Source organism: Periplaneta americana, chromosome 7, assembly GCF_040183065.1.
Source record: "Periplaneta americana isolate PAMFEO1 chromosome 7, P.americana_PAMFEO1_priV1, whole genome shotgun sequence".
Classification (NCBI taxonomy): domain Eukaryota; kingdom Metazoa; phylum Arthropoda; class Insecta; order Blattodea; family Blattidae; genus Periplaneta; species Periplaneta americana.
The window spans coordinates 151,109,227-151,124,348 of record NC_091123.1 but is presented as its reverse complement, the minus strand read 5'-3'; the positions used below and the strand labels follow the sequence as shown (position 1 = coordinate 151,124,348).

Below are 15,122 nucleotides of genomic sequence, written 5' to 3'. Positions count from 1 at the left end.
ATTTTATCGAGAATGATTTCTAAGTTATAACAACCATTCGATCATGAGTAACTTCAGAGAAGGTCTTCACAACTATTGCTCCTTAGCATTATCCAGTTGGATTGTGTGGAATTTTAACTAGTAGTTCAAGGCCTTGGAGTAAACGAGGATGTATCCTTGCTCTTTATTTTGTTGGTAGTTATCTACAATTTCCTCCACCTGACCTAAGTTTATCTAGTAACTTAAAAAGCGAAGCGGCTTACTTGGCCAGGTGTAACGATAAGCTTACCACTTAAGGCAACACAAACCACTATCTACCCAATATCTACATAGCATGTGTCCATGTTATAAGCTCATTGATGTCTGTAACTAAGTTGCTGTTACTAGAATTAGTGTTGTAACATACAGTACCTATTTATTTGCTCTATTTCAGTAAGTTTGTGTTGTTCATTTGCTTCACATAATAAGCTGATATTTTTCAACCCTACAGGGAGGTGTAACTGGCAGCAGTATAGGAGTCATTGCACCTTACCGTGCACAGGTGGCTCTCCTGCGTAAAATGGTCCCTAGTGACGGTGATTCAGGTGTGGAAGTAAATACAGTTGATCAATATCAGGGTCGAGACAAGGATGTTATCATATTTTCGTGTACAAGAACTGAAGATATTGGTTCTTCTGAGAAATCACACTCTAACAGAAATAAGGTACAAAAGTATAAACAAAAGAATATTAAATCATAATTTCCTAAAAATGTATTGGTGAAATTATGGTATTAGAATTATGTTTTATTTAACGACGCTCAAAACTGCTGAGGTTAAATCAGCGTCACTGATATGCCAGAATTTTATCCTGCAGGAAGTTCTTTTACATGCCAGTAAATCTACTCACATGAGCATGTCACATTTAAGCACACTTAAATGACATCAACCAGGGCCAGGATCGAACCTGCAACCTTGGACACATAAGGCCAGCACTCTACTGACTGTGCCACCCAGGCCGACAAATTATATGTTAATAGTCCGAAAACTGGTTGGATAAGTGACCAATAAGGCATCACTCATGAGGCAGTTAAGCCAGGAGATAATGGAGTAGGGTAACCAGTTCCTTTTCCCTTCCATTGCTTACATTGTGCACTAGTAACATAGTTCACTAATCATACTAGAGATGTATGCAACAATTGAAGACCTAACATTCTACATGTGCTAAGTGCCAATTTTTCAAATTTAATTTTATTCAATCTAAAGGTATGATCACAAGTCGCTACGTTTGCAGTGATGCAGTACAAAAACTGCGCAACTCTTGTACTGCGACGTGTGAACAACGGTGCAACCCGAAAAGTAGCGGCTGCCGAACCTGCTGCCCGCTACTTTTCCATGCTGCGCGCAACTTAAAAGTAGCGACGTGTGAACAGGGTTCTCAGGGTTGCAGCCGCAGCATTTTTAATATCAGTTTTGTTGAAACTTTTGCTGCGGTTGCAACCAGTGTTACCACCCAAATGTGCCAATGATACTTTTATTGCTTGGATATATTTTAATGTTAAATGTGATGAAAATAAATTATTTGTAACAGTTATTAAATACACACCACATAGTCTGAGCATAATTGGTGACGATATAATTCACTTTTTAAATTTTCCGTAGCGGAGTTCCAAACAGGAGGGTTGCCAACATTGATTACGTGAATATACTGTTGGTTATCATTTAAGTATATAGGCGTTTTTAAAAGCTTTATAGTAAAAATAATGTCAATTTCTGAATACTAGATACGACAGAAAAGCAAATAATAGATAAGGAAGCTTTCGCATGAGTTTCTTAATAATCCGAACATAACCACAAAATGTATATTGAGAAGTCAACACGGAGATGGAAACCTGCAGCATGACTGCAGCTGCAAAAGTAGCGCCTTGTGTGTGAACGGACTCGCAACCTCCAGTTGCAACTTTTGCAGCACTCGGGTTGTGCAGCACAAAAAGTAGCGTGCAGCACGCTACTTTTGGCTTACGTGTGAACACGACACGCAACTTATGCAGCTGCAGTATAAAAGTAGCGCTGCAAAAGTAGCGACATGTGACCGTACCTTAAGGGAGAAACATCCATATGAGAATATCATACTAAATTGTCTTCGTTGTAGCGAAACTGTATGTGACTCATTCGTGTGCCAAAAGACTGTGTTGTAGGTATCTCAACATGCATTTCGCAGTGTGTTTTTCATCAGTATCTTAGAAAGTTGTTTTTGACACTTTGCATATTCAGAATGTTAGGTCCTCATTTGTTCTTCCTGTGACACATATCATCAAGTGAGATGTACTGCCTGATAATAGATGTATCAGCCAGAACCTCAATCAGAGGTAGAAATAATGGTAATGTTGTTTATTGTGGTGATAGTAGAGATGAAACTGATTATGGCAGCAGGGTGGGGGTGAAGTGGTTATATCAGTAGACATGTGGTGATATTGTTAGTGATGGTAGTGTGGGTGCTGATTTGTTCAATAGTCTATTGGCTACATTTGACCTTACATTAATCTTAACTGTATACTTACTGTTATTATCGAATATCTTTTCATTCAATCTTGTAAAAAAAAGAAACCTTAGTTGAAGTCTATTGAACAATATTTAAATGGGAGTGCTTCACAAAGTATTATCTTATTTTCTGCTGAAGGACCTTTTTCTATGAAATGCATGAATTATGTAAAATGAGTTGTGACATTTGCTTTATCCGCATGTATACTTACATCTCTGTTGTTGTTTTTTTTTTTTAGGAAAGTGAAATTCTCGGAGATAAAAGAAGATTGACCGTAGCAATTACACGTGCAAAATACAAGCTGCTTATTGTTGGTGATGTAATAACATTACAAAACTATCAACCTTTTAAAGATCTTTGTGATTGTTTGCCATCAGACAAAATCATTTCCTTGTATGATAGCATGTCCACTGACTGAAGTAAATAAATTTTCAATATTAATACGTCATATAAATGCCTTCTAACATCCATGGCAAAATGGATTACATAATTATTATATAATTAATTAAGTAATGTGTGTTGCATAACATTGTAGATCTGTATTTACATGTGCAGTGACATAGTATTAAAATTAGAAACAGTATAAAAGTGCTATTAATGGTGGTACAGGGCTTATATTTTAAAGAAACCATGTTTATTATGTTTTAACTTTGAACACATTTGGAAACAAAGCTTGCTGAACTAGTTCATAAGAAGGTTATGTTGAAACTTCACATGGTTTAAAATTCTAAAGAAGAGAAGAGTAGATTACCAAACTGCCCAAATATAAAAGCCTATTTATTGTGTTACCAGTGAATAAAATTTCTTTAAAATTCTAACTCATTACAAGTGAACTAAAATTCATGGTTAATTTAATTCTTGCATTGAACAAGACATTCTGCAAGAAAATCTGTGTACAAACCAACCCACTGGATCTGACTCTTCTTGTTTCATTGGAGTAGAGTTGACTTGAAGATATGCTCCATGAACACAGAACTACTAGAGCTAAGACACAACAGGATCATATATTATGAAGGAGAGTTCAGGGTAATATGTAAGACACGCAGCATTAATATATTCTGGATTCCAGTCTTCTGAGTCTATAATACATGCAACAGCTCTTTCTTGTTTCTTGTAGTGTTTCTTAATGGTTGAAACTCTCCGAGAATGATAATTCTATTTATAGCTGCAGGGTGTAGAAGCTTGATCCATCACACTCTTAGCACTTCTGATGGAGAATACGTGAAAAACTATTAAATTGCGAAGGACTTCACTGTTTTAATATTAGGAGTAAAGTGGTTTTATAGGCATAGCCTCTAAATGATGAAAGCTTCTTTCATAGTTAGTAACATTGGTATATCCAAGTAATTGCCTTTGTCTGACAAATATTCATCCTCTCGGTTTCCTGAATGTGAAGCAAATGCCACAGTATCGTCATGAGAAACATTTTTATTGTATTTCAATTTCTGCCAAACATTGTACAATTATATGTTAAGCTAGCATGTAAAGAATTGCATTTCTCATCTGGTGCTTCATTGCCACTTCAGCTTTAATCTCATAATTCTTTATTTTATAAGTTTCTGTCCACTCTGAGGTTCGACTTCAAATACCAATGAAAACACTTCTTTTCTTATTATGCACGAGCCAAATATATTTGTATTCCAGGTTTCTTTAAATTTCCTTCTGTATATTTTCCCATTTTCAGTTAATTCCAATACAAGTCTACTGAATATTTTAGTGAGATTTTTTTTGCTCAAATGTTAGAAGACAAAAAAAAAATTCTAATCAAAAAAGCAACCGAATTGAATGTTTCTTAGTTCAAACTCAACTTATCATTATTGAAATAATACTTGCTTCATATTGTTTATTCACGACATTCACGTTACTGTACCATTTCCTATCTGTCAGACAGCAGTAATTGTAGTGGTCGCTTTGTGCACAAGATTTTCTGATGGATATTGTTCACAATCTCTGCCCCAATGTAGACACAGAGACTTAATTGTGTCAACAGCTTGTGGAGGCAACAATGGGTTTCTTCTAGGCATAATCTATTAGAGAATATAACCAATAACAAAATTATAGTATGGGATGTTTGAAAATTATTAATGTAAATAATTTAAACAATTTCGTGTGTACTATTAAAATATATCATTTCCTTTTACTCTATAAGTAGACACATCTTCATTGATGCTACGTCATTGCACATAGAAAGAACAATATATTTAAAATGAAAAGCCAAAGTAATGGTCTTAAGTTGTTATAATTTCCAATGGAGTTTGGGAGGAGTATATTGTAATGTAATTTTTTGGGTTTCAACCATATGTTGAAATGTTCAACATTGTTCCATCCTAGGGATATGTTGTTTATGAGCCATAAAGTTGGCCTACTCAGTTGTGTCTGTTATGTCTGATTGGCCATGAAATTTGACAAAGATGATGGAATCAATTAAAATGATAATATAGTAGAAATCATAATATGTCAATTTAAAAATTTATTAAACAATTACATTTTCTTTTTTGTTAAAGTCATGCTATTTTACTTTCTCATTGTTCAAAGCATTGTAATTCTCCATAAAAATTGATTTCGTGATTTTCATGGAAATACTCATTCTCAGTATCCCTAATTCCGGAAAAAAAAATTGTTACTTTTTTTGTATACCATTTATGTAATATTGTATATATTGTTATTTCTTTGTAGTACTACTATTTCATTGGTAATGGTTTTAGTTGTATCTTTGATCGTATATAACAGACTGATGATCAGCCTAATTAACTTTCAAGACCACTTTCATCATTTTCATTATGCTGCCATCTAACAAATCCAGAAGAAATCATGTTATAACCCTGATGGAATTGCATGGAGTAGTAGCTTGCAGCTGTACTTCCATCTAGTGGTCGTTACCAAAAAATTCATTTTCGAAAGTGGAAATCCGAAAAAAAAATCGAAAGAGAATTGGGAGGACAAATTTAAAAGCTACGCAAAACGCGTCCTTGCAAGGGGTTGGGGGCTGTACAAAACTAAATATGTGAGCTCCAAGCCTGTTGGCCACTAGTCTCACTCCGGGTTACGCTGTTCCACTGAAGGAACTCTAGAAAATTTTGAAGGGGAAGCCGAAATGGGACGTAACCTCTTAGGTACCACATACGCGAGGGGGACTGAGATTTGATCAAGTGATCACGGAACGGGAAGAGGAAGAGCTGGCTGGTGTTTGCCGTTAGGATGGCAAGACGCTGTCATCTGTTGTTTGATGACAAGGCATGTGAAGGCAGTCGGAAGAAGCACCGTGAAATCTAAATCTGCAATTTGAGAGGTCCCTGTCCTTTCAAATTGCGACTAATTGAGTGACCTCGTATATTTAATAGACAATTTATAGGTTCTGAAATAGGGCATACGTCGTTTATAATAAAGGGGAATATATATAGGGAAGGGCATATAGGTCCGTGGCCCATCTAGTGGTTGTTCTCTTTTATATGCTGCCATTTTATAACATGGGAATGGTCAGTCTGATATACCATTTGATCAAATATTTTTGTCCTTTCCCGCCAATAAATTTGAATTTGAATTAATGTCGTCACTAAGGCAGAACAAGTTTCTACGCACTGAGGCCTCCATGCCTCGTTGATGGGTAAGTTGGAGTTAGTCTTATGAGTGGTGTGGGATGGTAGGCACACCGTAGTGGGAGGCGTACTGAACGACAAGAGTTTTCTCTAACCGTGTTTACATTTTCAACTTCTTAGAGATTCATTACTTTCTTTACTGCCGTATGACAGGAGCCATATGACAACCCAGTCTCTCGGTTGAGTTGACATAGTGATGTCCGTGGCCTCTCTGTCATACATCCTCGTATTATGTCCATAGTAACGTCTGTAAGTTTAGAGTGCTCAGTCCTCTTCTTTTTCCGGGTAACTGAGCCAGTTGCGTGAAAGAGGGGATGTATCTATGACAAGCAAAATACGGTACCGTAATCAAACAAAAATACCTAGATAAATACTGTACGTAATGTCTACCTGTGCGATTGGTAAATGAGTAAAGAAAAGACTAAAACTGTAAAAGAGAGAAATTTGATCATTAACAGATCACTGAAAAGGTGAATAAAGAAAGTCATTATGAAGAAAGACTTTAGTATGACAATTACAAATTGATTACAACACATCCAACTAACCTCTTAACTGTCCTTGTAATGTTGTCTCTGGGTACCTGCTGAAATTCTGGTAAGAGAGGCGAAATTCATTCACACAGCGACCCACATCGTAATTATATTCTCCCTGGATTATTCTTCCAGATCAGAAATAAGCTTCAACCATGAAAATACGGTGCTCTGTGGTGATTTCCATCTCTCTGGCAATGGACAAACTGATTGCTGATATTGGTTGTGTTAGTTCTTGAACTACCCGCTTGGTCTCAAAGTACTCTCGAAGACGTTTGTTCTCTCCACCACACCGCCACCTCTTCTTCAAGCCAAGGCTCATTAACTAGCATTGACGTCATTCTTTCAAATTGACTAGCGGGAAAGGCCGAAAATATTTGATCACACGGTTATATAGATGATCAGGGGTTGTACATTTATCTCTGCCTCGCCATTTGTTATATATTGATGCAATAATTGATCTTTGCTACTACCACATGCTTTCAAAGTATTATTATCATCATCTAGCATCGTTTCAGAGTTCTTTTAGGTAATGTATCAAGATTCTCATTTCGTCCTTGTTGGCTCAGATCTCATCTTTTATTCTTTCTCCTCTTCTTTCCATATGTGCCTTTATTTGATCTATCTTTATCTTTTCCATGGTCCCTATCCTAAACAAGATTAATCCAGTTTCTATCATCATATCCCACCTCCTTCAAATCCATTTGAAAATTATCCTCCCATCTACAGCTTGACTTCCCCAAAGGTGTTTTTCCATCCGGGCTCCCAACTAATACTTTATATGCATTTCTGGATTCACCCATATGTGCTACATGCCCTGCCCATTTCAAATGTCTGGATTGAATATTCCTAATTATGTCAGGTGAAGAATACAATGCTTGCAGTTCTACATTGTGTAATTTTCTTCATTCTCCTGTAACATCATCCCTCTTAAACCCAAATATTTTCCTAAGCACCTTATTCTCGAACACCCTTAGCCTCTGTTCCTCTCTAAGTGAGAGTTCAAATTTCACAACCATACAAAACAACTGATAATATAAGTTTACTGTTTTATAAATTCTAACTTTCAGGTTTTTTGAGAGCAGACTAGATGACAAAAGCACCCGTTTTTAGTTAGTTTGTAACATGTATAGTATATATATATTTTTTTTTTTTTTCTGTTATGCTATGATTTCAACTAATCATGTGATCTCATTGATTGCTGAAACATCATGTTTGGTCCTGTTTTACTTTTGTACAGCTAACAGAACTAAACTGATTAGGCAAACCATCTAGGTCATGAATAAGATATACTTGAAAATGGAACAAGTAACTATCTTCGAAACAGTGATTTATATTTAAGCACATGGTTGAAACATTCAAAAACTATATCGACAATGAATCATCTGTAATGTCTCAATTATACTCCCCTGTAGAAAGAAGATTTTAAATCTAATTTATTGAAAGCAAGACTGAATATTCAGATTTAGGTTTATAGTGTTAATGGTTGTAATTTCATGTCAGATCTGGATGTATATATTGTACTTTTGGAAAGTGATTGTAACAAAAATATGAGTTGAGAATGGGGGAGTAAAACAAAGATTGAAAGAATTATTTTCATTAGAAAACTCAGGGCACAATATACTGCATGAAGTATTTTGTTAACTTTATTAAAAGTGCTTTGTTTACCTAGTTTTTCTAGTAAGCAGCAAATGTAATATTATACTGAAATGCAAACCTCCTACATATGATGAGAACCAATAGTAATATCACTGACTAATATATGAGTGACGGACAGAGATGGAGAGTGAAATCAGTTCCCCATTGTGTTGCTGCTTAAACATTGCATTAAAACCTGTGTATTACAATAATAATTGTATGGACGGAACAGTTTGAGCTATTTGGGGGGGGGGGGGGAGTTTATTCTCTTTATACCTCAAAGGCTAATGGATTTCAGAATAAGACTTGTCCAGCACCAATTGTCTCCCTTGATAGCGATAGTCTTTGACTAGGAACATTGCACTCGTCTCATTTGTGGGAGCTGTGAAGCCATTGAAGGTCATACGCAGGAGGTTTGCTGCAAAGTATTAGAAAATAATGGTACTGCTTTTTGAAACACCTATTTTTTTTTTTACGTATTATTTATAGTTATACAATCCAGAGAAAGATGTACATACTTTACGTGTATTTTTTTGTACAAATAAAGAGGAATATGAATTGTGGTCGTAAAATATCATTTGCCATGATCCAGATTCGAGAGAAGCATAGTCTGATGCAAGTAGTTAGTGTTAAGTTTTAATGCTTAGGGACTTAATTTAGTGAGTTAATAGATTAATGTTTAGGTGAGGGGTTTGGACTTTTTCCATTGCTGGTTGTCACAATCAAAAAATTAAGACACAACGTTTCGAAGGGAGAACCACCCTTCGAAACGTTGTGTCTTAATTTTTTGATTGTGACAACCAGCAATGGAAAAAGTCCAAACCCCTCACCTAAACATTAATGATCCACCATTGCTTTCCAACCCCTCATTTAGATCAACACGAGTTAATAGATATTACATACACAGGCTACTTATTCCAGATAAATACTATTTTTTTTTTCATAATAGACTTCCAAAAGTCATGGTTAAATACCATTCCCAAGGGAAGAGAGGTCTTTGGGCCTACCAGAGTGTTAGTTGGGAGACCGGAGGGAAAAGACCTTTGGGGAGGCCGAGACGTAGATGGGAAGATAATATTAAAATGGATGTGAAGGAAGTGGGAAATGATAATAGAGACTGGATTAATCTTGCTCAGGATGGGACTGATGGTGGGCTTATGTGAGGGTGGCTATGAACCTCTGAGTTCTCTAAAAGCCATAAGTAAGTAATGGAGTCACGCTTACATGATGCCTGACCATATAAGGCAACTGAAGCTATCACAGTGACAACAATGACCTGTGATCTGCTTGCAGCTGGCAGGAATAATAATGGTGAGGAATATAATGTAAACATTTCTACAGTGCAGCAGTCACATCATAATATGTTCGTTTACAGCTGCTCATTGTCTCTGAACAACCACAGTGGTTTGAAAACTGGTGTTCAATAATTACATTTGTGTATGTCTTACATTCCTTCAAACTGATAATGATTAAAAGCAGTGATTCCAACTTTTGAATGTCACGGATCCCTTGAAGCTCATATTTCATTTTGGTGGACCCCCAAAATATTTTGTAAAATTTATATCCCACTCATTAAATATTTGCATGATGTAGTGAATTAAACACCCTTAATAAATTTACAGTGATATTAGATTTCAATTTTAGCTTCTGAATATCGTCGGTTTATAAGCAAAACACATTAAGCCTAATATCTGAGGAAAATGTGTATGTAATATACATAGTGTATTTGTATAAACTTAGAATTGGAAAATAAAATACACACAAAGAGAAACAACTTGCTACAAATAATACTTTGAGGATTCAGTTTTGTCAAGAACATTCAAACACTTTTGTTTTTAGAAATGATATTTTTTACTTAATGTGTTTTCCTTGTAAACCGACGATATAATCTACCTCAACATTAGGTTTATCTTTATATCTGTTCTCCAAGATCAGAGCAGAAAATATAATCTCACATAAGTATGCTGATGCAAATGGTATTAAGTGTTGTATTGCATTCGGGAAACATTGAGATATATGTGTGATGCATGCAACTTCGACTGTAACAGAGAGGATGTAGGAAACAGGATTTTTAAGCTAACAGCGCCTTTTCTTTTTTGACGAGCAAGAAGAGATTTTTCATACAATTGTTTTTTCCATTGCAAAATGGATAATGTTCTCTTGATTTTAATGACACTCTATGAAAATGTTTTCTTTTTATATTTCCTAAGATATTGGACGAAAGTTCATCATCATAGTATGTTACTAGAATGGAAAATGAATCGAATTCTCGACTGATAACTCAACAAAATCACAACTTAAATTTTTTTATCGTTGCTTCAATCTTATTCTGAACAGCGAACAAGTTAAATTTGTACCCTAAAGATTATAATTTTAAAAAATAAAACTAAAAATATCGTATACATGATTTGTAAGCCAGGAGAAGTCCCTCGGGCAAACTCATTCCTGTTAAACTGTGTCTCATAAGTCTAATAAAAATATTCCAGCAAGCTGATAAAAATTAGAGAACCCTTTCAAATCACTCACAATTTTGAAGTGTTAGTTACAGGCATATCCCTGAAAGCGAGTGTCCTCTACATTGTTGGAAAGAATTTAATCGATACATCGAGGAAATCGAGTGGCCAACACATCCATTCCTAAATCACAAATTGGCATATTCACAAAACAAATACACATAACAATGTTTGAAATGTGAACACATTCCGCCTTATACAGAATATTCCAAAATTGTACACAATTGAGTGCATGGTAATCTACAGTCAAAATCGAGCTAAAATGTTTACACACACATAGGATCTCAAGTGAATAGTTTTGGAGATAGGCAACATGTCATGACATTGTGTAGTAGGCAGTGGCGGCTCGTGAACTTGTGGATTGGGAGAGCTGCAGTAGATTTCGGTACATACAAATTTCACTTCTTGATACCATTACTAATAAGTATAGGACAAAAATAAATGCACTACATATCGAAAAACCAAAACTTCCTGACTTAGTTGGGAGATGTCTGTGGGACCATTTGCTAATCCCTAAAAAAAACTAATACCGTCGATTTCAGTCTGAATTTCAGATCGGCAGACACTCAACTTACAATCTACCAGTTCATTCTGAATTGTCTTAGAATAACCTTAAACAGTGGCATGTTCCAAATGATTTTTGAGAGGCTCGTTTAGATTACTCACGAACTGTAGCAACCCACGAAACACATCAGGGTTCTTAGAATCGTTTTTTCATCATGTTCCCTAAGGGGAAGTTCATATTGGCCACAAAATTTGATACAATCAATATTTTTTTTAAATAATTTCACGATTTTTTCTCACTTTTTGATTATGTTTGAGAATGTTTGTTCTGTTCGTTTCACTTAATTGCACAGCAGTATGAGTTGCATAACATAGCCAATTAAAAAACATTTTTCAGGTGAGACTGCAAAGATTCGTGCATTTTGCTTTTTAGGAGCAAATGTCCTAAATCTGTCACACCACTCCTAGTCCATGCAGCATCACCACCGAAGAGGAGGCAAGGAAAACAAAATAGATTTTTTTTGTTCACATCCACATAACCACAAATGCTTAGCGTAAATTTCATTGTTATACTTCCTTACATATATGCACTATTTCGGCTAGATGAAGCTTAAGTAAGATTTAAGTCGGGTAACGGACGACCCTTTAATTTCATTCACTTCATTACATCAATATTCTCCGCAAGGGAAAGTTGGAAAAAATAAAATTAATATTCTGTAATTCACACGCACTCATGCTTGCACATTTGCACTGATTAAGTTATGGTACTAAGACGTCACACCAAAGCAACACTCAGATAAACTGATGGTCAACAATTTTCTAAAACTGGAAAAGAAGTCTCTTTCGTATTTTACGTGCTATATCAAAAGGATTCTACTCGTGCAATCATTTTGAGTTAAGGCAAATATTAGGTTCTGCTGGAGGCTGGATATATACGTAATAATAAGGCAAAAGAGAATATTAATTTCGTTATATTAACTCGATAAGATTCTACAACAATAAGTATGTGAAAAGAAAATAAAAATTTTGTCATTAAGTTTCAAGGGAATAGAGAATCCATTTGACGCAGCATTACAATAGCGGTGTGGGAGGAGAGGAAAGAGCCCTTGTGGCCTGGCTATGCAAGCCACTGCAGCGAGATGTGGGTTTTAAACAGCGGCAGTTTCTCTCTGCTTCCCTTCACCTCTCAACCCCCTGACCTAGCAAGATACATTCTCTATAAGCTGACCACCCTGCAGATCCCAGGATGACTTTGAATGCAGTGTCAATTCCAATACAGTCGACGTGCAAAAAGATTATGCATAAGATAACAGTACATATTCCCGGCCAGATGAAATATAAAGCAATTTACCAATAAAAGCTGTAACAATTCTTCTACAAATTAAAATAAATATTATTTTTATTTTCCTGTCAAAGCAGGGAGTGCTGCAGCTCTGCAGCTCTTATGGACGAGCCGCCCCTGGTAGTAGGCATACCTCCAAATCACTCCATAGTGAGATGTGTAAAGAAGGAAAGAAATAACGTCTCGTCTTTAACCTTGCTTTTCGAGGGTTGGCTTTTTACTGTGATATTTAGTTTAGTATTCCGCCAGTACTTTGTTCCTACTGAATAAAAAGTTCTTAATATTGTAATGAAGTAACATTTATTAAGTTGGGTCTGGATCATCAGTCCACTGCTTTTCTACAAACTCCTTTCCCTTCTTCGGACGTGGCCTAGGAGGTGGTATGTATTTTGATGCACTCTCTGCCGATGAAGGGGATGCCAACTTGCTTTTCTTCAAAATGCGTCGATATCTGGACTCTTGGGTGTTTGTCTGTTTCTTTTCCTCTGAAGTATTGCCATTTGTCTGTTTCTTTTCCTCTGAAGTATTGCCATTTGTCGGTTTCTTTTCCTCTGAAGTATTTCCATCAGTAGGAGGTTGATTTACATCTGAAGTTTCTGAATCTTTCATTTTGTTTTGTTCACATTGTTCAGCTAATTCAGGATATTGACTGAAGTCTGTGGATGGGTCTGGTTCAGTTGTTGTGATAACAGATTCCAAAGACCCTACTGAAGTCAAAGATGAATCAACTGCTTTTGATGGCCGCTGAGATTTCTCTGAAGTTGGTTTTTGATTATTCTCTGATGTAGAGGGTTTTCCTGGAGACTCCGTGGGTTCTGGACGTGAAGAAGAGAAATGTTGTGAGTTGGATTTCTTTCTTCTACTTTCCGATTTCATAGATAGTACACTCGCAGCCCAATTTCTCTAATACCACTTACATCTCAAAATTTAGTAACAAATAGGACTGTATTTTAAAATACAGAAAACTTTTCTTTACTGGTGGCACTTTTGTAATTAACAAAATTATTGATCTGAAATGGATAGCCATTTTTTTAATTGCATATTACTCTTAATTCATAGACAATTTACCCGTAGCATAGCGACGATCTCAGTATTGTTATGCTATATTCACTAATATACGAATTTAAATTTTGAAAAGATGGTAGAGTTAATTTTACCTTAAAAAAACAAACATTTATCTGAAGACGAAATATATATTTTCAGAAAGTTGAGAAAGTTCCTTCAACAGTGTGGTTAAAATCTACATTATAAATGAGCAATTGTCAATGGCACATTACTGCAATTCATAAATAAATTATTAAATTAAGTACTGGTAACCTATCTACGCCAGATAAGATTTAATAATAATAATAATAATAATAATAATAATAATCATCATCATCATCATCATCATAACAGGTAAAAAAGTGTAGACTACAGTGTGCATGTAAAATGTGTTAAGTTCAATTCGTTTCGAAAATGTTTGGTATACGAACTGAAGTACAGAAAAGACAGTATATGTAATATCTCTTAATATCAAGAATTACATCTATTTATTTTAATATACAGATAACTGAGACAAAGAAATTGGGGGGGAGGGGGGATGACATCCATTATTCATAAAATACTGTATAAACCATTGCCATCAACAGAAGAATCCAGAAAGTGATGGTCTTAGACCCTACGATATGCTCTGAGTGAGACACAAACCAGACACTGCAGATAAATGATGACAAGCGAGCTAAATATGTATCTTGCCTTCTATACCTCGGTGAAAAATATGACATTCCGCTTTACAACTGGGATGTTACAGACTTACTAATTGGAGCAAGGGGACGTTTACCAAAATTTACATGTAATATCCTTAAATCTTTTAAAATTCCCTTTTATGAGATTCTGAAGATTGTGATCGAAATTCTGAAGGTCTCTCTTCAAATTCTACATTATCATTTATTTGTTAACACATAAATTTTTGTTTTAAAAATGTACAAAGCAAATAATTATTTTACTCATTTCATTTTTCTTTATATTTTGATCCTTGTAATTCCGGATCCTAGTGGTCAACTTCACTTGAGGACGGATGATTTTCAATAAATTTTAGTAGAAAGAAATGGTAAGTCATTCAAATGTTAAGCTACATATTCTGCTATGATTTTCCAATATGAAACACCACTTCCTAGCAGAATTGGCGTTATGCACGAACAAGTTGAGAGCTGTATTTTAAGTGTCAGACACCAGCTTCTATATATTACGTAAGGACCAACCTCATAAGCTGGTGGTCAAGAGCTTCTGACTACAGTTCATGAAGTCTCGGGTTCGATTCCCGGTTAGAACACAGGAATTTTTCCTTAAAGGGGAATGTTCCTGTGTTCGTCCATGCTCTGGAAATTAGGTTAGGCTTAGTTTTAAGATCTCTCCTGGCACTTCATAATCATCCTATCATACTACCATTGGGGCAGCGTAACTCTGCCTTCCAGGCACTCCAACCTCAGAAGTGGGTTACAAATAAGCCATTACCAGGA

At 35.6% G+C, this 15,122-nt stretch overlaps 2 protein-coding genes across 2 annotated transcripts in view; one reads left to right on the top strand and one right to left on the bottom strand.

Annotated features, from left to right (window-relative positions):
- Dna2 (DNA replication helicase/nuclease 2) overlaps nucleotides 1-8,825 on the top strand; it is a 39,433-nt gene extending 30,608 nt beyond the window's left edge. Inside the window, exons 16-17 of the mRNA XM_069831612.1 lie at nucleotides 470-682; nucleotides 2,737-8,825. Coding sequence (XP_069687713.1) covers nucleotides 470-682; nucleotides 2,737-2,916 — 393 coding nt within the window. The 3' untranslated portion in view covers nucleotides 2,917-8,825. The remainder of the gene's footprint in view (nucleotides 1-469; nucleotides 683-2,736) is intronic.
- Nucleotides 1-15,122, bottom strand: part of l(2)k09913 (lethal (2) k09913) — an 84,266-nt gene that overhangs the window by 63,085 nt on the left and 6,059 nt on the right. The window lies entirely within an intron of this gene.